Source organism: Cupressus sempervirens, chromosome 7 (genome assembly GCF_028749045.1).
Source record: "Cupressus sempervirens isolate cs-2001-9-10 chromosome 7, ASM2874904v1, whole genome shotgun sequence".
In the NCBI taxonomy this organism is placed as follows: domain Eukaryota; kingdom Viridiplantae; phylum Streptophyta; class Pinopsida; order Cupressales; family Cupressaceae; genus Cupressus; species Cupressus sempervirens.
Window position 1 is genome coordinate 574,673,175 of NC_143124.1, and position 25,486 is coordinate 574,698,660.

A 25,486-nucleotide genomic window follows, 5' to 3' on the forward strand; every position below is an offset into this window, starting at 1 on the left:
AGAGATTTATCAAGGAATTTGCTGAAGTGTCTCTACCCTTGGAAAAGCTAACTAGCAAAGGAGAATGATTTTACTGGGGGGAAAGAATAGGAGGTTTTCTAGGAGCTAAAGATGAGACTAGTAAGGGCTTCGATTCTCATATACCTTGACTAGAACAAAGAATTCCATGTCCATGTGGATGCCTATAACTATGCAATAGGTGCCACTCTAGCACAAATTGCGAAGGAAGGACTGGACCATCCAATATACTTTGCAAGTAGGTTGCTATCAAAGGCGGAGCAAAATTATAGCACCACTAAAAGGGAATCTTTAGGTATGGTCTATGCAGTACATAAATTTAGACATAACTTATTAGCTACTCCTTTTACATTTTTTGTTGATCATCAAGCACTTATGTATCTGTTGAAGAAGCTTGTGATTCAAGGGAGAGTGAGTAGGTAGCTAATCCTTCTGCAAGAATTTACCTTTAAAATCATAGATTGGCCAGGAAAAGTCATGTAATTGCAGATCAACTATTACACATCAAGTCAGGGGAGGCCTCTGGAAGTGGAGTGAACGAAGACTTCTGTGATGCCTATTTATTTTAAATTGCTGTATTACCTCAGTGGTACAAGGGACCAGGTAGTACTTGTCAATTGCTACCTTTCCGAGGGAAATGCCAGCTGCAAAGAGGAGAAAAATTACCCTAAAAAACGGACATTCCAATTGATTAAGGGATTGTTGAATAAGATGGGGCCAACTAGAGTATTAAGGAGATGTGTGATGGAGGAAGAAATTCTGGGAGTTTTGAGAGAATCCCATGAAGGGCTGGCAGGAGACCATATGGGACCCGATGCTAGAGTTAGACAGGTATTATTGGCAGGACTATGGTGGCCTACACTGTATGTAGATGCTTGAGAATGGGTCATGAGTTGTGATACATGCCAATAGGCAGGCAAACCCTTGAAAAGAAACTTTATGCCGTTGTTCCCATTACAGCCACATGAACTATTTGAGCGTTGGGGGCTGGACTTAGTAGGACTCTTGCCTGTTAGCAATAATCATAGATGCAGATACATAGTGATGGCAACAAAACACCTTACAAAATAGGTGGAGGTACAAGCACTCGAGGACAACATGACCTTGAGTACGACCAAGTTTATGTATGAGCAGATAGTAACTAGATTTGTCATACCACTGCGATTGATGAGTGACAGAAGAGTGCATTTTGTCAATCAAGCAATTAGAACAATGACAAGTGAGTATAGGATTCTCTATTCTTTTTAGAGTCCATACTATTCAAGGGCAAAGGGTCAGGCAAAATCTACAAATAAAATATTGGTGACTATTCTTTACAAGACTTGTGGAGTTGAGAAAGGAGATTGGGAGGAAAGACCACTAGTAGTAGTATGGGCGTACGGGACGACCTACAAGGCCACCATTGGCCAAACCCCCTTTCACTTAATGTACGAACAAGAAGTCATCATGCCAATGGAATATGTAGTGCCTAGCCTAAGAATAATAGTTAAACATAGATTGGGGGATGTGGAGAGTCTAAAAGAAAGACTCAATACTCTAATAAAGCTGGACGAAAAAAGGACACTAGCCGAATGGGCGACAGAGTTAGCACTAAAAGGAGGAAATTCTTGCATGACAAGCATTAATAAAAATGAATTTCAGACCTAGACAGTTAGTACTTAAATATAATGGGAAAAATGAAATAAAGCCTGGCAAGTTTAGGGTGAGATGGCTTAGACCATATAGAATCATGGAAGTAAAGGATTCTGGGGCACTCACGTTATCTTACCTTAGACAATAAACCCTTAAAAGACCTCGTTAATGGCTCAAAATTAAAGCTCTACAAGGAAAGAAGGGAGATGGTTTCTATCTACTTCATAGGAATAAGCAATATAGAGGAAAAAGAAATAAGAGAAATAGAAAAAGTGAAAAGAAAGCATACAAATGCAATTGGAGACGAAGAAGAAATAAAGGGGACTTTTAAAATAAAAATAAGGGAAAAAAAACAAAAGCAATATGGAAAACACAAAAAATCGTAAGATGTTTCTATATAAAGCCAGGAGACGGTATCCAAGCATTCCATTTTGCAAGTTAGGCATTAGGAAGAAAGAGAGGGAAGAAGCCGTAAAAGGCATACAAAGCAGTGAAGTAGACGAAGTACAAAGTGAACCATCTGTACGACCAGCTATCCATGTACGAACAGGGAGGGACAGAATAGCCATACGAATAGTCAAGAGTGTATCCAATGTACAACAAGAAACTATGTAGTAGGATAACAGAGCTTTGCTACAACACTACATATCATATGTCAATCAGTATGTCACCATTTAGAGCATTATATGGCTATGTTGCCTTTTTTTTTTATGGATTTGGTTATTGCTTAAGACTTGGGTTCATGAAGCCAAGAATATTGAACATCTTGAAAGAAAACCTTCACTATGCTTAAAACTAGCATAAATGATATGTGGATCAACATCTTATAAAGAGAAGTTTATAGGCTAGTGATATGTTTTTCTTAAAGATACAATTATGCATATAGTTTTCTATCAAGAAGAGTGGTTATCTTAAGTATACAACCTGTTAGTCGCCCAATTTTTAAGCTTGGAAATCCAACTTTCTCAATATGACCCTCCCTCGGAATCTCGGTTTTCTCCTATGATTCATGTCCAAAATGTTGTTTAAAGTAGGTTCTAGATGAAGTTTCATGATAACGGATCAAAATGCTCAAACACGCACGTTCAAGGCTTTCCGTTATAAATTTGGAACTAATTGAACAAGGTTAATAGTTCAAAGGGTACGAAGGTTCAAATGGTTCAAAGGGTACGGAGGTTCGATATGCTTTTCAAATGGACTCATTGATTCGATATGGCTCAATAGTTCGAATTTCAAATGCAGATCCAAGTCAGACTTTGATATGCAGATTTAGATATCCTAGTTTGAAGTTCAATTTCAAATTCAGAGTTCAGCTTAGAGACATGATTATGGGTGTAATTTAGCGGTTCAAGAGGTTCAGCATTTCAAAGATTCAGTTTTAACAACTATAACAGATTTTCTAAAAAGTAAAAATCGGGTCTCAGTACGGGGGTCATAACTTTCACTGTTGGATCATGCTCAGCTTTGGATATGTGTGAGTAAACATAATTTTCTAAATTCAAACAAGAGCAATTTTCAAAATGTGTCCTGATTCGTGAAATACATAGGACTGTTCACAGCACTGTTGAATCAGCATTAACAGTCACGGAATGCAAATTACAGAATATCAGTCATATTTCGGGGGCTATGTTTCTCAATCCAACCATTGGATCGGGCTGAATTTCAGATATGTCTTGCCAAACCTAAGCCAAACCTAATTTTTTAAATCTCCTCCAAAGCTTTTTATCAGATTCATTATCGATCAAAAGTTATGGGTTTCTGAGTGCGGCACTATCGAAATCAGCACTAATAGTCACAATATGCAAATCACAGAATATCAGTCATACTTCGGGGGTCATAACTTTTATTCTAACTGTTGGATTTGTTTGAATTTTGGATATGTTTTGACCAAGCTAATTCTCTGAATTCTCTCGAAACGGTTTTGTCAGATCTATTACTGATCAAAAGTTATGATCATTTCCGTGAACTATCAAAATTGTCATGACAATTATGAAAAGATGACAGCATTTCATCACCAGTAAATACCACATGTCAAAGTCTTCTTATAAACATTATAAAATGATATCCATAAAGTCTTAATTATAATGTTTATAAAGACTTTATGTTATAGAAGGAAATGGATAAAGGAAAGTGACCGTGAACAATGATCAAAGGAAAGGAGATTTAATTTATGATAATTTCCAAGAATCAGTTATGAAATTGAATAAAGCTCTTGAGAAGTTTATTTAGTGGGAGAAATTTGGAAGAAAGGGGATTCTTATTTTTTTGAAAAGAGCAGATGGTGTGCTTCTCCTTTCGAGTGTGGAGAGTCTTGAAGATTCTATCATCTTTGTAGACTGTGTGCTGCATATTTGGGGAAAATTCAGATTGTGTAAAGGGGGCAGTTTTTGATTGTATTCAGAACTGTTCATTTTAGTTTCCTTCTCTAGTTTTCTGAAATAATTTGATTGTCAATATTACATTCAGAAATAGTATTGTTTTTGAGTTGAATGAAGGTTCTATTATTTTGAAGATTGTGTGCTTCAGATTGTTTTCATTCTTGGTTTAGGTGTGAATTAGGGCTGAATAATGAAATTGAATTCGACTACTGTATTCATTTATTGCAGAGGCTGTTCCTATTTGTCTAATCTTTCTCTTTCTTTCAGAGTGCATATATGTGTGGGAAGATTGTATGCTTCCATTGCTGTATGTTGAATCTTTCCTTTCTATTTCAGTTGTAATAATTTGCCCCCTATCCAAGAATAGTGCCGGTAACCTTCGCTTTCAGGTTAAAAGTGCTTAAATCTTATTCATTGTAAATCCAATCGGGGAGTTGTGCCCTGTAAAATTCAGAGCGCTTGCACAATTCAATGGCAAAGCGACCCAACTGTTGGTATCTTTTTGCATCTTCATTTTTTGGCAAATAAGAGTTATTTTGATGGTTTATTGTGTGAAGACAAATCTGTTTACCAACACAACCATAGGATATGCAATGTACTCTGTGTATCATGCCTCATAAGGGCATTGGGGTAGCGTGTTAGTCTTCATACTGAGTTGCCTCCTTTGGATGATGAGGGAAAACCTCTTTTTATACTTGAGCCCATCTTAATGTTATAGAAAAGAAATTGAGGAATAGGACAATTATGAAGTATGTGGTATGATGGAAAGATCTTCCCATTGTGTATGCCACTGAGCATGTGTAGAGATTCTTGAGCACTCCCAACTTGCAATTGTTTAAGGGAAACTATTCTTGGAAAAAGTGAACAGTAATGTCTCCTATGTCAAACTGAATCAAATTGGAGGACTCTTCTAATTTTGAATTCCCTGTAGGTTTGATGATTTGTAGGGGAATAATATAATAATAATTTATGAGGTTTTCCAACAGCTAATCTGTTTTTAACTTTGGAAAAGGACATTTTAATTTATCATTTTGAAATGGGGACCAAAAAGCATGTAAAAATTATAAAGTGAAAAATGACATATTCAATTAAACGAAATACTAATTACCTTAAAGTAATTTATAATTTTAGAGAGGGAATGATAAATATTCAAATGAAATGAAGTAAACAATAATTAATTCTTAATTATTTAGGGCTGGATTGAATGAATGAATGTAGGATTTTAATAACGTACATGAGGCCAAAGCAACCTATGGGACCCGCCTGCTAACAACTAGCCTAACCCAGCTGTTATCCTTTGACTGATTCTCTCTTCTTCGGTGTATTTTGATAATCAAGTTTGTGGTTTTATCCAACTGTTTTTCTTCGAAGAGGTTGCCCATACTGCTGTTTTCTATCATCTCTAAATACCCACATCAGATGTCGCTGTATGTCGAGCATTCCATGACAAAGTGATGTTCTGTTTCAATGGCTCCTGTGTCACAGAATAGGCAGGTCCTATCTTCCCATTCCTCTTTTGGCACTCTCCATCTACCTGTCTCGCATCTCAATTGGTGAGAGCTAGTCCTATGCTGGGCTATAAGCATTTTGGCCTTCCACTTAATTGCCATTGCTAAATATGCTTTTTCCTCGTGGCATGTGTTGGGGCTGAATTCCTTAATATAGCGAGATTTTTTTTCCCCATGTGCCTTGTCCACATGATGCTATGAAATCTTTCACGAACAAACTATTTGGGCAGCTATGGATGTTGACATCCCACTTTTGCATCCATTTGTTGTTTTGCTTCATCCATGTGTTTTTTCTCCTTTCTAGCTTTTCTTCAATGACTAGCTTAGGCTAGGATGATTTCCCATGCCTTGGGTTTTCTTTAAGTAGCATATCAGCCGGACCATTGCAACAACTTCCAAGGGAAAGGCACCCACTTCAGCCAATAAGATCTCATAAGGCACTGAGGTTTTGATTTTGAAGTTGTTGATGATAAGGTGTTTTTGTATTCTTTCTACCTATCTTCATTTCTGATCCAACAAGTTGCTGCCCCAAATTTCACATCCATACAAAATCATAGGTGAGACAAGCAACCCAAATAACATTTTCTTTGTCTTCCAATCCCAGAGTTCTTCTTTCCTGCACTTATAACATAATAAACAATATTGGAAAAAGCTGTTCTTATATTCTATCATTATCAATTTTCTAGAAGCTTGGTGCAAAAATTTTAACCAATATCTTTCCTCGAGACAAAATTTCTCTTGGAGTATCAGGAATCGGAAGGAGAAAATCTTTTTGTATACGGGGTTGGCTTCACACAGAGGTCAAATTTGTTCTAAAGAAATAGATTATTTTATTTTATCAGTTGTAGGATTTGGATTATTCATCTAATAATTCAATTCCAGATATGAGTCTTGCATTTATTAATTTTTTGTTTTGTTGGCAAGAAGAGGCTTGAATGTGGCCATACTTTTCACTCACATTCACATTGCCATACCATTTCATGGAGGATGTGTAGGGCTGAATTGTTGGTGGCTTATTCATAAAAGTTTAAAGTTGATAGTAGAAGTTGTGGTGTTGTAGGCTATCAAAAGTTGAATTTTAATACTAGATCCTGAGCTGCTGGTGAACTAAGCTTTTGGATAAAGACAGAAGGAGAATCAGAAGTCAACAAATTTTCGAAGGTTTTAAAAGAAAATAATCTTATATTCTGGTCAGCTGTGCTACTTTATGAGATACCAATGTTTTTAAAATTTAACTAGGGACAGCTGATTGAAGAAAACTGTAGAAGTAAGGCTTTGGCGAGGTTGTGGGTTTTAAAAGGGAATCACAGCATTTGGATTGATTTATTAGTGTTTCTACTGCACAATGGGGACATGGGTTAGGAGAATTGTTAATCTATTTTCTTCACTAACCACACTACCAGAGGAGAATAAACCCCTTTGCAGGAATTTGAAATGAAGTTCAGCAGTTTGGTCATTTCAGAAGGGATCCTGCTCAGCATCCCAACCCAATCATGTTTATCTCTTTTATGCCAAGCAAAATGTATTAAATATCATTTAAATTATATTTTTTCCACTAAATTTTATGGTGGATACTATACTTTCTGTTTTTTATATTTATTTAAGTAAATGTTGCATCTAAAAACAAAACAAAACAAAAAATTCCAACTGTGGGAAAAACCAAAAGTAAAAATTTACCAGCAAAGTTTTCAATTTTTTTTAGAAAGGCATATTGACTATCATTTTCATTTAAGAGTATAATTCAATCAATTTTTGAAGATTGTTTTTGTTGATCACATTCAATGTATAGCCTATTCTGTTGGCATGCTTGCAAAATGGTGCTTAGTCTAAGGCATGTATATACATGATTCCTGTGTATTTATTGCAGAGATTATTAAAGAGTCATGAAACTATTCTAAAGCAGTTGCCGTGCCAAGTTTTTGAGCCTATAACGCTAGGGGAGGGTCCTGGAATAGGAATGATGAAGGATGCGGAAGTTGTAGCAATGCCTGAAGGTTCTACTCTATTTGACTTGGTGCAAACAGGGCTGACATGTTCCCATGCTGCTGTGGGGGTGGTGGTGCGGTTGCGAGAAGAGTTGCCATTGGTGAAAGAGGTGCCAGTGCTCTTTGTTATAGATCAGGTGTTTAACCCACAGCTCTTTATGATCTCATTCAATGGGCATCTGTTTCCTCATTAAATGGTATATATCTTTGTATTTGTAGTAAAAGCTAATAAAATACTGATTTTTGCATTTGTTACTTGATGACATTGTAGTTCAATAGCTGGTTTACATTTAGTCAATACAAAGAGTACACGGGTCGGTTCTCGCATAGGGATATTCATGCGCGGGAGCTTACTATGGTGTGCTTTCTTTCTCAAAATTATTCTATGTTCTTCAATTGATTCAAACAGTTTTTTGCTAATAATAATTCTTATATTATGTAAAAGAGAACAGAATAACTGCAAAGAAAACCATTTGTTTAATGGTAATCACTGGGAGAGTACAAATGTCAAATATTTGCTTAAAAGTAGAGAAAATTAATTGTTAATGTTTTCCAAAGAAAGAGTTTATGCTTTTAAAGATACCTATTTTTTGCTTTCTTCATTCATTTAAGTTTTTTGCCATCAGTCCAAGTTTCCCACTTAGTAAAGTGAGGAAATATTTGCAGTTCAATGCTGATTTGCCCCTGCTCGCTGCCTTGAGCTCTGTTTCATGCCCACAACCACCAATTTTATCTGCGATGTGAATTACAGTTTTCAATAGTTGACAGTTCTGTTCAATACTGTGATGTATCATTGGATGATTTATTTTATTGTTTACAGAAGGATGGTGATCATATATTTTGTATGCCTGCAATGAACTTCTAGTATATTGATTTGTTTGTTTTTCCGACAGACAATAGAGTTATGGAAGTCTTGACAGTCCCTCTTAAACCACCTGACATTCATAAAGGGAAATAAAAGAGATCCATTTTATGTATGGATTCAATTTCAGAAAGCATTACTAGTTAGATAACAGTATTCCTATGTAGTTGAATTGCTTGCTTATCTTTCCTTGAGCACGGGCTTTTGAATAATAAGATAAAATACACAACTGTCATTTCTGTGTCATGTCTAAGCCAGGTTGATGGGTCTCCAACATTATGCTCTAGGAGAAGAAAATGCATGATATATTTTTTGTATTTCAGAAGTTTTTTGAGGTTTTGACTTCAATTTTCTGTTCATAATGTTCATGAATATGCCATACCAATTTTCTTATTTATGTTGATTAAACCTTTTTCCAGGCTGTATACCTGCAAATGTTTTAGTTATGCGAAGTGTTTACAATCCCTGGTGATTGAGTTTTGGAGTATTTCCATGCAAGACAGGCTGTACCATATCTTCGATGAGGCCATACAAATTAAAATTGCCTTTGGTGAATGTGTGCAGGATTTAAATTATTTAATACTGATTTTGAATGTTTATGCGACCCTTATCTAGTGTAAAGTTCACCATTAGGCTGTACCTTTGTTACATGTCTGTTTATTCCTAGCCACGTCACTTACAGATTTGGTTGGGACTCTTTTTTGGTTCTTTTCAAGTTTGATTTTGATAGCTAGCCTTTTTAAAAGAAAAATCTGATGTAAGTTATGTGCTGGGGAAATATTATATCCCAGCGAAACAATTAATAAAATTCAATCGTTCCTTGGTTTGCTAGTCCGTGTAGGCTTGGTAACAGGCATTAATATTGGCTTGATTGTAAATTAGAGCTGTTTGTGTAGATGATTTACTATGTAATAATAATGTAAAATCCAGTGCTTTTTTGAGCTGATGTCTATTTTGAAGGTCAAACTCCTTCAATGTTTGTTTGTTGATAATGCTAATTTTCTTCGATAAACATTCCGACCACCATGCAGACGCTGCATTTCATCTTTCGAGGTGTTGTAGTATAATGTCCCCTGTTGGGACCTTACCTTATTTAGTGACGTTTCTCCATTGCAGGCTAGTTTCATATATTTTCCTCCTTATTTCTGAATGCCTTTTTTTGGGTGATTTAATATTTCTTTATATACCTTTATATGAGAAAAGGTGCATCTTTTCATTTAATTAATTATTTCATTTATGAACATTAATATTGTTTTTATGTTATTATTTATTATTAATATTAATAATATTTAATTAATATTAATATAGTAAGATACCGATTCGGGCTTCCTGCCCCTAGGTGCGGAAGTTGATGCGGACAGATCTCGTATGCATCTGGAAGCCCTACAGAAGCTGGCCGGAAGCCAGCCTCTCTAGCTTCCAAACGCATCCGGGAGCCTGCGGTTGGCTTCCGGCCAGCTTCCACAGGGCTTCCGGACGCATCCGCGGGCCCAGCGGGCAAAAGGCCCAAAAAACCATTAAAAAACGAAAAACCCACTTAACTTCCCCATTCAACACATGTTTTAATTGCTTATTTTAGGCTATGAAACCCTAAAACGACCTTAAAGGTGAATATTGAAGCATTCACAACTCATTTTGGAACTTTGTTTGCACCTACAACCACTTCTCATTGGGTCTCTAGTTTGCATTGTCATTGTGAAGTCAAGTTCAGCATTTTCAAAGAGGATCGATTGAAGAGCGAGATATAGCTTTCTCAAAGGAGTTTAAATCATTTAAGGTAAGTGATCAATCCCATTCTTGAGTATTTTGATGATTTTTTTTGAGTTTTTGATGAATTTTTTCAAGTTTTTTTTCTATTTTTTTTTTGAAAGATATGTAGAAGCAAGTTTGGGTATCTATTTTAGTAGTTTTTTCTCACTTCTTTCCACTTGTATGCATGATGTTCAAAGTTGTTAGGACCTAATTAAAACTTACTTATTTTCTTATAGAATAGGTGGCAAAAAACTAGGCAAGAATGGATACTGTTGGTAGTGCTAGTCAAAGTTCAGTGGGGGGCCAAGGAAGGGAAGGGATTGATAATTTCAAAATTGCTATAGGTTCTCCTTTGTGGAGACATACAACACGGATATTGCAGGTTGCACGAGGTGGCTCATACTATTGGAAGTGCAATTATTGCTGAAGTAACAGAGGAAAACCTTTCAATAGCTCATATTCTCGAGTGAAGCTTCATTTTATGGGCCTTGCTGGCAAAGGATTGGAATGTGCAAAGGCAAAAATCGTACTGGGATGACTAGTGCAGAAATACTTTGATTTGTAAGAGAAACAAGAAGTTGCTGATGCATTGATCAATAGATAAAAAAAAAGCTTCTATCAAGGTCCATCCTCAAAGAGCAAGACGCGTGCACCCACTAAACCAATTGCATCCTCCCAACACCCATTCTTGCAAGTACCTGTGCTAGGAGAGGATAAGGAAGAAGTGGGAATTTCAACCCACAAAAGAGGCCCATTGCACACCGCATTTAAAATGGAGGTAGAAGACCGCGTTGATGAAGCTATTTGAAATATCCCAAATTGGATATTTACTCGATTTCCTTTTCTGTCGATATATTCAAACTTAAAGATAGGCAAATGTATTACAACACAACAATAGAAACTGTGGATTCTACAATAGATAATAACCCGATTCTTCTCAAAATAAGATTTAGTATTCAAGCATATGGAAATGCGTTACAAACCAATAGAATGAAACTAGTAATCTCTTCTAAAACTTCTTAAAATGTTATTGCATTATACAACAACAATACAATAACCAACAATCAAAACCCAATCTTAAATACAGTTTTACAGTCAGAGTAGAACATTAAAAGAACCTATAAGTGAATACGAGACACCTGAAGTGATGTCTCCAAGAACAATGAGTTTGCGTCCATTGTCTTTCGACACGAGAGGTTACATCCTCATACTGGCTGAAAGCTGAAGCTTTCCAAATACTCTCACAATAGAGAAACTGAAATCTGAAACAATAAATCAAGCATACCAAATGAAGGAGTTTCTTCTCCTTTTATTCTCACAGTTGTGACTCTTCGACTTCCCTCTTGGCTTTTCGTCTTATCTCTCCTTGTCATCTTTAGCCCACTTTGAATATTAAATTGACCTTTTATAATAAGGGTTCACGCTTTCATAGTCAATTTTAATATCATATAAATGTGTCCTTTAATATTTCTAATGTCCTAAAAAGGGGACATTACAAATCTCCCCTCCTTAAAATTGCTTGTCCTCAAACAATCAGTACCAGGATCCCATACAAATTTTCAGGTAGCCCTGTGGCCCAATTTGAAAACAATTCTGGCCACATTGCAAAGCAAGGTGTCACTCTACAACCCATCCATCAACCCGATCCATAGATCCCATATAAATCTATGAAATATCACTGAACTTGTAGACTATACAATTTTGACTATCCTCGCACCCAGTCTCAATTTGAGTAGAACTATAACCAACTCCTCAATAAGCCATAGATGTCTATTGTCAACATCCGAATCCCAAACCCTATTGTCATAACCAGCCGATATGATAAGATAAAAATGTATCTAGAAGCTATGTACACCCCAGTAGGCGGTGACGACCCATTGTAAATAGATGATGTAGGAAACAAGCTGCCCAAAAGCTGAAATCAACACCAAGGGCACATAAAAGATAATACTGCCATCATCACTCAAAAGAATCCCTAAATTCATAGGGGTCATGAGAAAGAATGAAGCTAAAAAAGCATTCCCTAAGATCAACACATAACTCTCCTCAATCCTCCACCAAGACCTGTTTAACTACTGAAATAAGAAATCCATCCAACCTATATATAAGTTAGAATTTAGAGCTTTGTAAACGCTGTACGAAAGAAGGGCAGCAATAGTTACTTCACCACACCAATCCTGTGATCAAGGTTTGCTGTTAAGACTCAAGCTTGATCCAAATCTTTGAAGTTAAGGTTATCCTCTTCCTGTAAATCAAGAGGAACTCTCTCCTCTTCCTAAAAAAGTGGGTTATCAGAAATCCAAACAACATCTACCTCAAACAAAGGGTTGTCTATAAGTTGAATGTGATCTGAAGTTTTGTAACTTGGTCGCTTGGGGCAACTATCCAAATCATACGTTTGCTGAATGCTATCAAGTTCATAAATTACCTCTAGGAAAAATTCCTACCTCTCTGTAGCCTCATGTTTTTACAATGATTTGTGTTCCGAACCTGATTTTCTGCTTCCTGATGAGAAAACTGAATATCAACCAATGACTCACAAACATACTTAAGCTCCTTGTTGAGCTGCTTAATCTCATTCCTTTCTTTATTCAATTGGTCGATAAAGGATCCAACAACCTTAAGAATATAATCCTTGTTAGAAAGCAAACATAAGTAATTTGATTTCATAGATTCAAGGGCTGTTTTGACCACCTGAAAATCAGCAACAGACCAATCTCCTTTCTCTTGCCTTTGTGCCTTCCTATAGAGACCCTGAACCATCTTGTGAGTGTTGTTATAATGTACCAGAGATGCCTCAACCCTATCTTCATTAACCTTCAATTGGTTCTTTATGGTATGCATTTCGTGATTGTCATTTTGAAGCGGTTCATCGTTTTGTAGTGTCATCTCGGTATGTTCCTCTAATTCCATGTCATGGGTGTCAGAAATATATGGTTATCATACAAAGATTCCAATCTGCTATTACCTCGTGTGCAACTGGCCTCATCAACTTGTTTGTCAAAAGTTAAAACTAACCTCCAAATCACCAACGAAGAAATTTGCAACCTGTGTAACATCTTCTACGTGATCGCAAGAAGGCTGCAAATCAATGGTAGTTGACTGTTCTTTTTCAAGACCCCTCTATTCGATTATTTTGGTCTGCTGAAAATTCTTCACACACATTTTTGCACTGGTCCTTTGCAAGGAAATCCTAAACCAATTCGAAATACTTGCTTTTCATCATAACAATCTTATTTTGTTGTTGTAGGTAAAAATCCATATAATCACTGAATGGTAAGTCATTCTGAACTCGAGTAGGAAGTTTTTGATACTCTTTGTAAATGTTGAGTATTTTTGCTCTTATATCTGCTGATTGGGGTACCCATGGTCCAAAAAATTCAATATTGCTATAACTCATGAAGGGTTGCCTATTGACTTGCTTTTCATCCCTTTTGTAATTACTCATGGAGACATCTTGCAAGAGGAATTTATTCAAATAATCTAACATGGTGGCTGAAGAGGAATTGATTCCTTAATCGTTGAATGCTCAGAAAGTTGTGATAGTTGTTGCTTTTCTTTTCCTACCTTCCTTATTTTATCAATATCATCCCATGGCTATAAACTTCTATTAGCTTTGTGAGTAAATGCATCTGTGACGTTTGTGGCTGCCAATGAAATTGAACTATTTGACAAATTTTTTTCTTGCCAGTGATCCATGCGCACTTTGCAAATTTGGCTCATGTTTGGTTGATGACTTTGCGGTCCTACTTGGTGCCCACATAAAATTCATTCGAGTATCATCCTCATTTCGATTCTTTGTCTGCAGCAAAACGCTTTCTCTTGGGTTTGGTCTTGAGATAGAAGAGCGGATTCCATTGTTTATAGAACCAGCCTTAATTTGAGTGGATGCCAACTCCTGTTGTTGCCAGACCTTTGTTCCCTCATCAACATTAGAACATTGATTCACAACCCAACCTTTAGTTGGACCCTCATCCCAATCTACATTTCTCAACATAGAAATTTCGGATATCCGAGATCCACAGTTTACAGTGTTAGAACGTGTATAACTGGGAGTATCTCGTCCATGCAACTTCATGATAAATTCAGGTTGTTGCTGGTTTACATCAGTGCATTGTAGAGCAAAATGTTCTACTGATCTTGGGACTTCAGATGGACGGAATTTCCCAAATGTTGCATTAGTAGAGAATAACTCCAGGAAGGGTGGCACATGCCATCTTTCAAATGCCTCACTTTTGTTGCCAGTCTTTGCCACCACGTAGTTTCCACATAAGGGTTGTTCTTGATCTTGACCTTTTGTCAAACCAATTCCATCTCTCAAATTTACTCTCAAAGGAACCAATTCTTGACCTTGCAAGACCTTTTGAAATCCTATAGATTTTCCAAAGTCTACTAGTCTATCCCCATATGCACTCATGCAGATCGTTAAATATGTTGGAGTTAATGGCAGATTTTTTCTTAGTCTCTTTATTCTTGGATCTGCCAAATGGTTTGACCTTGCACCCGAAATAAATGACTAAGTTTCCTAAGGAGAGACTTTTTCCTTTCTTTCGTCTGCAACATTCTCATCCCATTCAACCTCGGTTCCTCTATCCTTCTGCATGGCCCTTAGGGCAAGTAGAAATTCATTAGCGTAATGCTTCCGATAGAATGCATAGACTATATTGCAATCGCAGGAGGGTATCAAAGCCTGCATTAAAATTTTTATACTCCGTCAGTTTTAAAGTGGGAGTCTTGACATGTCTTCCTATGCATGATGATGTGTCTTATCTTGAGACGTGTCATTCTACAGAGCATTGTTACTCTCAGCCAAAGTCTATCGATAAGTGTCTTTATCTGTTACTTTCCCACTCCTATGGACCCCCACATGGGAGATAAATGCTTGTAAAAGTGAATCGTGGCTCCTTTATAAAACTTGTCGATGATTCACCAACTGGTCACAATAATTCTTTACTAGTTTATTTGGCGGGACTTCGTTCTAAAAATATTGATGGCTTTATGTATTCCTGTAAAGAAGGGACTCGATGATTCCCATTAATTATCGATGGAATGTGAAGCATCTCTGCCTTTTGGATCGTGCACCAATAACAATGGACACGATAGCTAGGGAGACCTCTGGCACTTCACTGTTCTGCAAAATCTTTTGAAACCTACCCCCAGTAACACTTTTAATATTCTAGTGTTTCTGGGATATAACGTATTATTCAGGCATCACGTGACACCCATGGAAGATGAATGTTATTGCCTAGACCAAGAAGGGAAGGAAATCAATTCTCGTCATCACCTGTGACTTGGTTCTCCAAAACTGATATCGCATAATAGAGATGCCTAACAGAATGGTGCCTTCTATATGATGATTCTCCTTCCAAAGTATTGAGGAGGGAATACCAAATAATTCCGTGTGCATTAGTCTTTGGCTATTGAATTGGATTTGACTATAGTCATCTTTCCAAAAATATTGGTCCAGTCAATCAGTTAATATTGCTCAGCTTCAATATTTAGTTGTTTCGTCTCCCATGTAGTTGGGCAACAACGTATTTTGGATGTATATAGTCCCTGACTAACTTCAGACTGCAAGTTGTATTTCCTTTCTTATAACCTCCCATGCTTCTCGATGGCAATTCAAAGTCATCAAGTGACAACGTTACAAAATTTGCATATTGCTTATTGATACCGATGTGAAGTGAACTGTCCTTGATTACTCCAGAACATGTAATTACTTGCCTTCAACCTTGTCTCTCCAGGTCAGCAACACAGAAATCTGCTATGGGACCAAGATTTGCAAAACTTTGCAACACAAATACATACAAACCATTTTGGTTAGGCTACAGATCGAGTTTTATCACCTGAGAATCTCCTAGGGTTTAATTGGAAGTGCTTTGAATACAAATGTGCTACAATAAACAAACATCTACTCGCCAATAATGATAACCCCTCCCAAAGGCAACAGAACAGGGATTAGAAGATCGACACCATTATCTAAATTGCTTTGTGTCCAAGGACCCTCTATAAAATCCTTTTCTTTTAGAGCAACCTCATATGTCTACACATGCCGTGCATCTTTGCTATCCTGTATTGATACTCGTGTACCAAGGTTCAATCCAAAAACCTTTACTTCGATTGCCTGAATTTTTCTATCCACCATTTAAGCTTATAGCTTCTGTACTGACTCAATGTGTAAATAACTTTCCAATCCCTTGTACAAAATCCTCAGATAAAATGACTATGACCTCTACATAATGTATCGCTGCAATTACTTCGCATAGTAATACTAGTAAAGGTCACTCGATGCTCTTGATGCATGAGCTTCAAAATCTAGTTTCAAGATATTTTTTCCAATAACCTTACATGCTGGCAGGATTGTAAGCTCTGATACCACTGAAATATCACAAACCGGATATTTTCTCGATTTCCTTTTCAGTCAATATATTCAGACTTAAAGATAGGCAAATGTATTACAACACAAAAATAGAAACCATAGATTCTACAATAGATAATAACCCTTTTCTTCTCAAAATAGCATTTAGTATTCAAGTATATGGAAATGCGTTACAAACCAACAAAATGAAACCAGTAATCTCTCCTAAAACTTCTTAAAACGTTATTGCATTATACAACAGCAATATAATAACCAACAATTAGAATCCAATCTTAAATACAATCTTACAATTAGATTGGAACATTAAAAGAAGAACTTGTAAGAACTTGTAAGCACATACGAGACACCTAAAGTGATGTCTCCAAGGACAATGGGTTTGCATCCATTGTTTGCTGGCACGAGGGGCTACATCCTCATACTAGCTGAAAGTTGAAGCTTTCCAAATACTCTCACAAGAGAGAAACTGAAATCTGAAATAATAAATCAAGCATACCAAATGAAAAGAGTCTCTTCTCCTTTTATTCTCACAATTGTGACTCTTCGACTTCCCTCCTGGCTTTTCGTCTTATCTCTCCTTGTCATCTTTAGTCCACTTTGAATATTAAATTGACCTTTTATAATAAGGGTCCACGCTTTCATAGTCAATTTTAATATCAGATAAATGTGACCTTTAATATTTCTAATGTCCCAAAAAGGGGACATTACACTATTGCACGTTACCTCTATGCGAATGGGCTTCCTTTCAACTTAGTCAGATCACCATATTGGAAGGAAATGTTGGCAGCAATCAAAGAATCATCAGTTGACTACACAAGCCCAGGGTATGAAAAGGTGCATACGACTCTATTGCAACAAGAGAAGACACATATAGAGGAAGACCTTCAACCAGTCAAAAACTCTTGGAAAACTTCGGTTCTAACTATTGTGTCAAATGGTTGGAAGGATACAAGAAATCAACAACTGATTAATGTGATTGCAATTTCCCCCGAAGGGGCAATGTTTTTGGAGGCTGTTGATTGTGAGGGGCAAGTGAAGGATTCCAAATTCATTTCTAGAATTCTCATCGAGGCCATTGAGATGGTGGGTAGTGAGAATGTGGAACAAGTGGTCACAGACAATGCCAAAAATTGCAGGGGTGCGGGTGCTTTAGTTGAGAGTCGGTATGAGCATATTTTTTGGACCCCATGCATTATTCACTCCCTTGATCATGTAGAGGATTGGCACTCAAATAGATTGGGTGAAGAAAATATACCAAGAGGGGGAGAACATACAGATGTTTGTGACAAACCACCACGTATCACAATCCGGTTTTAGAACATACTCCAAATTGGAGTTGCTGAAGGTAAATTGATTTTTTAAAATTACTAAGTTTCGTGGATTTGTAATTTAGTTAAAAATTAAAATTTATAATTATATTGTCAATTGACATATCGTTAACTTGCTTAGGTTGCTGATACCCATTTTGCATCTCACATAATTGTTATGAGAGGACTCTTCAAGGTAAAAGATGTATTAGGCCAAATGGTCATCGGTAATCAATGGGGCACATGGAAGGTCTCAAATTCAGAAAGAGCACAAAGGATTAGGGATTTGATCTTGAATGAGAGTTGGTGGGCTTGTGTGGCATATTTATTGGATTTCACCAAGCCCATCATGATTATGCTCCATTTTGTTGATATAAATACACCTTGCTTGGGGGATGTGTATGATGGCATGGACACCATGGTTGAGAAGGTAAAATATTCTATACAAGCACATGAGTGTGATGTAACGTCAAGATATTCTACATCTTTATGTAACATCAGGTTATTCTACAATTAGAAATCAGCTGAATTTAATATTCTAATTATCTGATGAGATATATCTAAACTAATACTGAAGTTAATCTAAAACTCTAAATCTATTTTTATTACTGATTATCAAATTTATTCTAATGTTTGAGAATACTGAATTTTAACTTTAATGTAAATTATTATCAGGAAATTGCATCTAATATACTTAAAGAATCAATTTATGATACATCTAATTACAGGGAAAGAATCTTTCAGTTATATACATATAGAAATAAAGAAACTTAAATAAAACAAAGATACGTACTGATTTACTTGAAAGACTTTTCCAATTAATTGACCAAGCTTTGACTTTGGTGAGAGGAGAAGCATTAACGTAGACTTAACCTCCCAACCGTGGACTTTTTTACTTATCCCCAACAAGTTCTAAATAAATAGAACGGCCCTCCCTACCTTGAGGTCAGGCTTGGGATGTTCAGCGATCCAGTCATCGGAGTACTCAGGTGGGTTGAGGTCCCAACAACTATTCAATTGAATAGCTGAAGTATCAGGACAACAACGTGATCATTTTGTTGTGGCATGTTCGCCCTTTTATCACCCTGGCCAAGGATTTCAGAGGTGGGTTTTTATAACCCGATCTCCACCGCTCAGCTTGACAATTAATTCTTCAAAGTGGATTTACATGAGCTAATCAGATTATTTATTTATTAACAATTACTGATAATCTTTCTTATTTTTCTTGTGACAGATTCATCTACACCTTTCACCACAACAGATCTTTAGATTGGTGATTCCTCGGTGCCTGAATCCATTACATCTTATACTTAATCATAAGATTTTGGTTCTACCTTCTCAAATCTTCCTTAGTACTCAGACTTGATCTTTATTACTGGTTTTATGGATTGATACAGAACAGTTTATAACATAACTCCACAGATTTATGACATGGGTTGATATTGGTATAGTTTTACACAAGAAAGAAATAACATTGAGGTAAAATCAGAGAATAAAAAGAGATCAGAGGTCTTATTAATTTCTTTATCAACACTGTCTTAGACATTACTTACTGTTATTGCTAAACAACGTTTGTAAACTTGATATTATACTAATGTGATAAGTACAAGTGTGGAATTATGACTCAATCTGTACATTCATCCTCTTCACAGTGATTCAACCCGACTCAAAAAAGAGGATAGGAAAAGAGATGGAAATGAAATGTATGCAGAGGAGATATAAGCATTTTCAGTTCACCCTTACTTGTCTGTAGTATACTGTGCGTCCTGTTTGGAGAAGTCTTCAGCCTACACTGAAGTCCGTAGCTCAGATAGTATGCAAGGATGGCTTCACGTAATTTCAGATGAATGATTTCGTGGTGGAACCAGATATTAAGGCAAACGTTGGAAGCTGAAAAGAGAGGTCGATGGATATTTAGAAGGAAGACCCAGGACTGATTACTCACAGCAGAGAGACTTTCTTTATGCACTAGCTCGGGTTACAGAAAAACGATATCTCAGACCATGGCAAGAGCATGAATAGGCGGATTTCTTGTTGTTACCCTGAAAACGACAAAGACCACATATAAATTGATATTGCACGGCTTTACATCTTCTGCCGTTACAAGACTACATTGCGATTTGAATTTCCATCAATTGGAATATGAATCGTTGGAACAAAAGGTGGAAAAAGGTTTTACTAATATAATTTAATGTTGTATTATTATTTTGGTTAAATTATAATTAGGTATATATAAGGTGACATTATTGTATTGTAGATCTAATATAATAGTGCCACTTTGCAAATATTTAATTATGATTTTAATCAAAATAATGATATATTATTAAATGATATTACTATTAAATAAAGGTAAGAATTTTCTTATTTAGTTTTTAAAATCTTATATTATTTTTAGCTCATGTAGCTTCCCACTTTGTTATTTGTTGTCAAGCTTTAACAATCTTGCCATGGCGACTTTTGATCAAACCTGATATTCCTGATAACTAGGTCATATGATCATTCCATTTCCGTATGACCTCATTTCGTAATGCTTCCCATCCTTCTCGAATCTTTATCCTGCAACCTTCAAAACGATCATTCTCGCTAAAACATCAATTTCATAATTAAATAATATCGTTAGGAATTTCATCGTAAATAATAACTGATTGAACATCGACTAAAAAAAAAAATATTTTCATGATCACAACGGCTAGAAACTATATTCACTTCACATGAACACAACGGCTAAAAACTATATATTCATTTAGTTCTTTAAAACGATGCAACGCCTTAAGATAACTACTTCAATTTCACATGAACATGAATAAATAAAACAACGGGTATAACTACCATGATGGAACAACGACTAACTTCACTTGAACTTGAAAATTTATTCTGGTTCAACGGCTAATTTTAACTAAGAGAAATCAGGGCAAAAATTGGGATGTAACATGTGACCCCACAGAAAGCGAAGCCTTATGCAAACAAGTGCAAGCAACTATCCACTATCACTAGAATAAGATGACTACCCCATTCACCTTGCATATGCCTTATCTACTAGGTACTATAGTGAGGAGGTAGTTGGTTTGTCGGGCAGAGTTGCACTATTTGTGGATGGGGAGGTTGCTGAGGGGTGCCACAAATCTCTTACAAGACTCTTCCCATTGGAAGAAATGCATGAAAAAGTGAGGGAAGAATTTGGGCTGTTTGCTTCAAGGTTAAAGCATTCTCCATTTGCACTAAAGGACGAAAATAGAATGGGAGCTATCACATGGTGGTACATGTATGGTCAACCTTTCAAGCATCTTCAACCTCTTGCAATCAAGGTCCTATCACAAGTAAGTTTTTTATTTTGTTTTGTTTGAAACTTTTATATTTACACTTGCATTCTAGAATTTAGTGTTTGACACATTCTTTAAAATTAATTTGCTTTTCATTTGTATGTTTTGTGACAACTATCTAGGTTGCTAGTTCTTCAGTTGCTGAAAGGAATTGGAGTACATACTCCTTTATCCATTTAGTGAAGCGTAATCGGTTGGGCTCCAAGCAAGATGAGGACTTGGTCTTTGTCCACACCAACTTGCATCTTTTGTCACGTAAGAATGATCATTACAAGGAAGGGGCAACAAAGCTTTGGGATGTAGCCCTTGAATGTGAAGATTTGTATGCAGCACTTCATGATCTTATTACAGTCAGAGACAATGATGATGATAGCGTGGCATATGGTGCATCTAGCATAAGTAGAACCATGTCTAGTTCAAATGATCTTTCAACAGTTGGAGATGATGATGAGAATGTGGATTTTCTTGCGAATCCCTATGATTTAGAGTCAGACTCTAATGCAAGTTGATCGCACCTTCAATCATTAACTAAGTTTTTATTTTGTTGGAAACTTGAACATGACCTACTATTTGAACTTATTGTCTAAGACTAAAACTCTAATGTTGGACAAGCACATATTGATATATCATATGAATTTTGAAATATCTTGAATTTTGATAACGGGTTAAGTATCATAGTCGTACTGTCAAATGATTTGTTTTTTTATATTTCTTGCATTTCTTTGCATATATATATATATATACACACACATTTCCTTCTGCATCTACATCCAAAAAAGAATCCCCGCATCTTGTAACCGCTTCCGAAATTTGCTTCAAAATCTGTATCTGAATCGGTAACTTAGTTAATATACACACACACACTTCACTTTGTATATGATGATGATAATCTAAATATTATATTTTATCATTTAACATAATAATATTTAATTGTCATACTTTAATATTAATATATTATGCAATATTATAAAATGATTACAATAAATTATAACTAAACCATTATTAATATTATATTATTACTATTTTATTTATATATTTTTTATCTATTCATTTATAATTTAATTATATAGACCTTATTTTGTTGGGGATAATTCAATCCTCCCCTCAAATTTTGCTTGTCCCTAAGCAAAAATATTTTATGCATAATTTTTCTTGTAGAGCCGTCATACGAAGTATATAATTGGATGCAAGAAGATGAAAGGGATTTATGGAGTATACATCATTATGCATGAAAACACAAAGCATAGACAAAGTAAACACACAAGTACACAAAAATGTGAGGTAGACACATTAATGAGTGAAAACACGAAGCAAAGACATGAATGCATAAAAACACGGAGCAGACACAATGTAGACACATGATACATGCATCCTTGATTAATGCCTTATTTACTAGAGTCGAAAATGATTTACAAAATTTACTTCTTCAAAAGAATCTTGCACCCGCAAGTGATCATTAGTACTAATGTGTGCATAAGTTTCAAGAGAATGTGAGACATGATAAATTACTCCAAGCCAATCCCATACTAAGCCCATGAAGGGAACTTTGACCCCCTTGGCCTCGATGGTAGGTGTTAAGTATCTAGACAAGGTGGCCTACTTAGCGGGATGCTTGTTTTGTTTTTCTCTTATTATTTTTAGTTGAGAAGAACACTTAGGATGTAAACATATTGCTTAGGAACCAAACTCAATGGTTTCTCTCAAGGCTTTATAGATCCAAACCCTTAAGCCTTTCTTGGATATGTGTGCAAGGTACCGGGATGCTGATCCTATTCTTTCTTGGATTTACCAAGTGGCTTTACACTAGCCTCTCCTTGAATAAAACTTTGTTCTCTCTCATGAGGCTACCTTGTAGGTAAGCTAGTAACAAATTATATTTGAATTGAAATGATCATGCTATCTTGGTTATTATTCTAGTCTACGAGAGTGCCGAGATGCAACAAGTTTCTTAGATGCCAAACTCAATTGCTTCCCTCAATGTTTTATGGATTCAAGACCTTAAGTGTTTCTTGGATGTGTCCACAAGGCGCTTGGGGTCGCTGATCTCTACCTTGTCTTGGGAGCAACCAATTGGCTAGATTTACACATGCTTGTGAGGCCTCGCCTCGACCCATCATATTACAATTGATACATTGTTATTTTGATACTTCATGACTCGAAATGTCGAGGCATTGTCGGATACACTAGACATTATTATGTTATTTTATGTCGCGTGATGTTTTACTTTGAGATGTTTAATTATGTTATTTAATGTTTTATGAACATGCATACTAATGATATAGTGCAGTAAGCAAATGCAGAATTAGGAGTATGATTAACACTTTGATTATGTAATTTTCCTAATAGTTAAATATATCAGCATAGTTGAGATAAACAATTATTTATATGAAAGATTTATATTCTGATTTATGTGACTATCTAGATGAGTTATATATATATATATATGCATGTGATTTTCTCGAGCTACTGATGTGTGAAATGAGTGTGCAGGATTATTAGCCGGGAAATCTAACAGAGAATCGAAACTGGACCCTATGTACCATTTGTGAAAATCAGGGTTGAGTCTAATGAAAGATGCAGACTCCGTTGTTTCGTATTTCTTTTGTATTGTAAATTGAATGTGTATCATTCTGTAATCATTAAGTGTTAATGTTTTGTAATAGTGGTTTTATAGTGTCACTTGACCCTCGTGATTTGTATATGCATTTCAGCATGATAGTTAGAGCCAACTGAGTAACTTAGAAATCTGAATTGGACTAAGTTAGTGACCTAATACTAATTAGTTAAGTAATCGAGATTAATTACCCCAATTAGGGTTTAGTGATAAATTTGCTTTTTTAGGATTTTTAGAAGGTCCAAATATTTCAAGCATTTTAATAGGTCATTAAATAGTTTTAGAGACCAAAAATTATGAAAACTAAGTACCTAGGGGGTATATGTACGGGTTAAGGGCATTTTACACCCCTCTAGCCCTTTTTCTTGACTTTTGTGATCACTCAAATATTCTATTTTTACTTTATTGCGAAAATTGAAGTTTCACCATGAGTTTGATAAGTTAAAGTCCACCTTGAGGTTTGTCTTAATGACAAGATTGAGTTAAGAAGTCTCTAGAAGCCTTTAGTCAAGAGGGGGAGTTATTGTATTTTATAGATGGTTGAGTTGGGATCCTATTTAGTGGCAGATTTGAGAGTGGAAGAGTGTTCACCCAACTTTTAGATTTAGAGAGAAAATTCAAGATTGAAGAAGAAGGAAGGATAGTTCTTCTCAAATTTTAGTTTGCCATAACCATATTGTGAAGGTAGGAATCCTTGTGAAGGTTGTGTATTCATGCTGTGTTTCATTTCTTAAGTAGGTTTTTGCATATTTGTGTTCGTGTGTATGATGAACATGTCAGGGATGAGATTGTAATGGATTTTTTTAAAAAATGTTTTCCTTTGTGTTTTACTTTTGATTTTTGAGAGAATTGTAAGGGTTGTGTTGGCATTACTCACCCTCGGATAGGGCAGAAGTGGCCATGTACGGGAGGAGGGTTTCAGTTGGACTCCGACAGTGTAGAGTCTCTCCTCATGGTCGCCCTGTCCCTCAACCTGCCTCGGTGGGGGACTCCTACTCCTCTCTTTGCCACTTGCCCTGCCTCTCCCGGGTCCTTGTGCTTCCTCTTCGAGAATCTGTTGCTCTGGTTGACCTATGGATAGTAGCCTCTGCTAGACTACTCCAATCAATGTCTGGAGGGCATCCAAAATATCCTGATTTGGGTTCGGTGGTGGTGGTGGTGGTGGAGGTGGTGGTGGTCCATCCTCTTGTTCCACCCTAGCACCTCTTGCTCTACGATCTCTGCCTCGTCAGCCGTTTTGTGTGATGGGAGGCATCCTACAAAGATTAAAATTTAGATTAAGTAGAAACGTAATGGTTTTAGGTTCCTAGTGTTGAAACACGAGCTCTAATACCAAAATGTCAAGGTATTGTTAGGGGAACCTAGATCTGCCTTTCAAACATCCCTACACTTTACCTTGTGAAAACAACATATCAAATTATTTCAAAACCCTGTGTCATGTAAGTTGTAGTAAACTTTATATCAACATAGTAGTTTTATTAAAAAAAAAGATTTTACATGTGTTTTTGTTCTGTATTTTGGGCATGACATTAGAATAGCTCCAAGAAGAAGCAAATCTAGTGCAACTATTGCCACAAATTTGGTCATGTGATCCAAGAATGCAAAACTCGCATTGCTTCCGATCATTGGAAGTAGGGAGGGTATTGCAAAACATGCAAACCTCTTTGATCAACCTGAGGCTGCCTTTTATGTTTTTCGAGGACATGCAAATTTCTGTTTTTTGAAGATAGATTG

At 36.2% G+C, this 25,486-nt stretch overlaps 1 protein-coding gene across 4 annotated transcripts in view; it reads left to right on the plus strand.

Moving 5' to 3' along the window:
- The window catches only part of LOC149548052 (mitochondrial 28S ribosomal protein S29-like protein), a 185,948-nt gene that overhangs the window by 83,751 nt on the left and 76,711 nt on the right, over positions 1 to 25,486 (plus strand). For all 4 annotated transcript variants that reach the window (XR_016353966.1, XR_016353967.1, XM_089792080.1 and 1 more), the window contains exons 4-5: positions 7,404 to 7,658; positions 7,793 to 7,879. Coding sequence is in view for 2 of the 4 variants with exons in the window: in XM_089792080.1 (XP_089648206.1) it covers positions 7,404 to 7,658; positions 7,793 to 7,879 (342 nt within the window). In the remaining 2 variants the exon portion in view is untranslated. The remainder of the gene's footprint in view (positions 1 to 7,403; positions 7,659 to 7,792; positions 7,880 to 25,486) is intronic.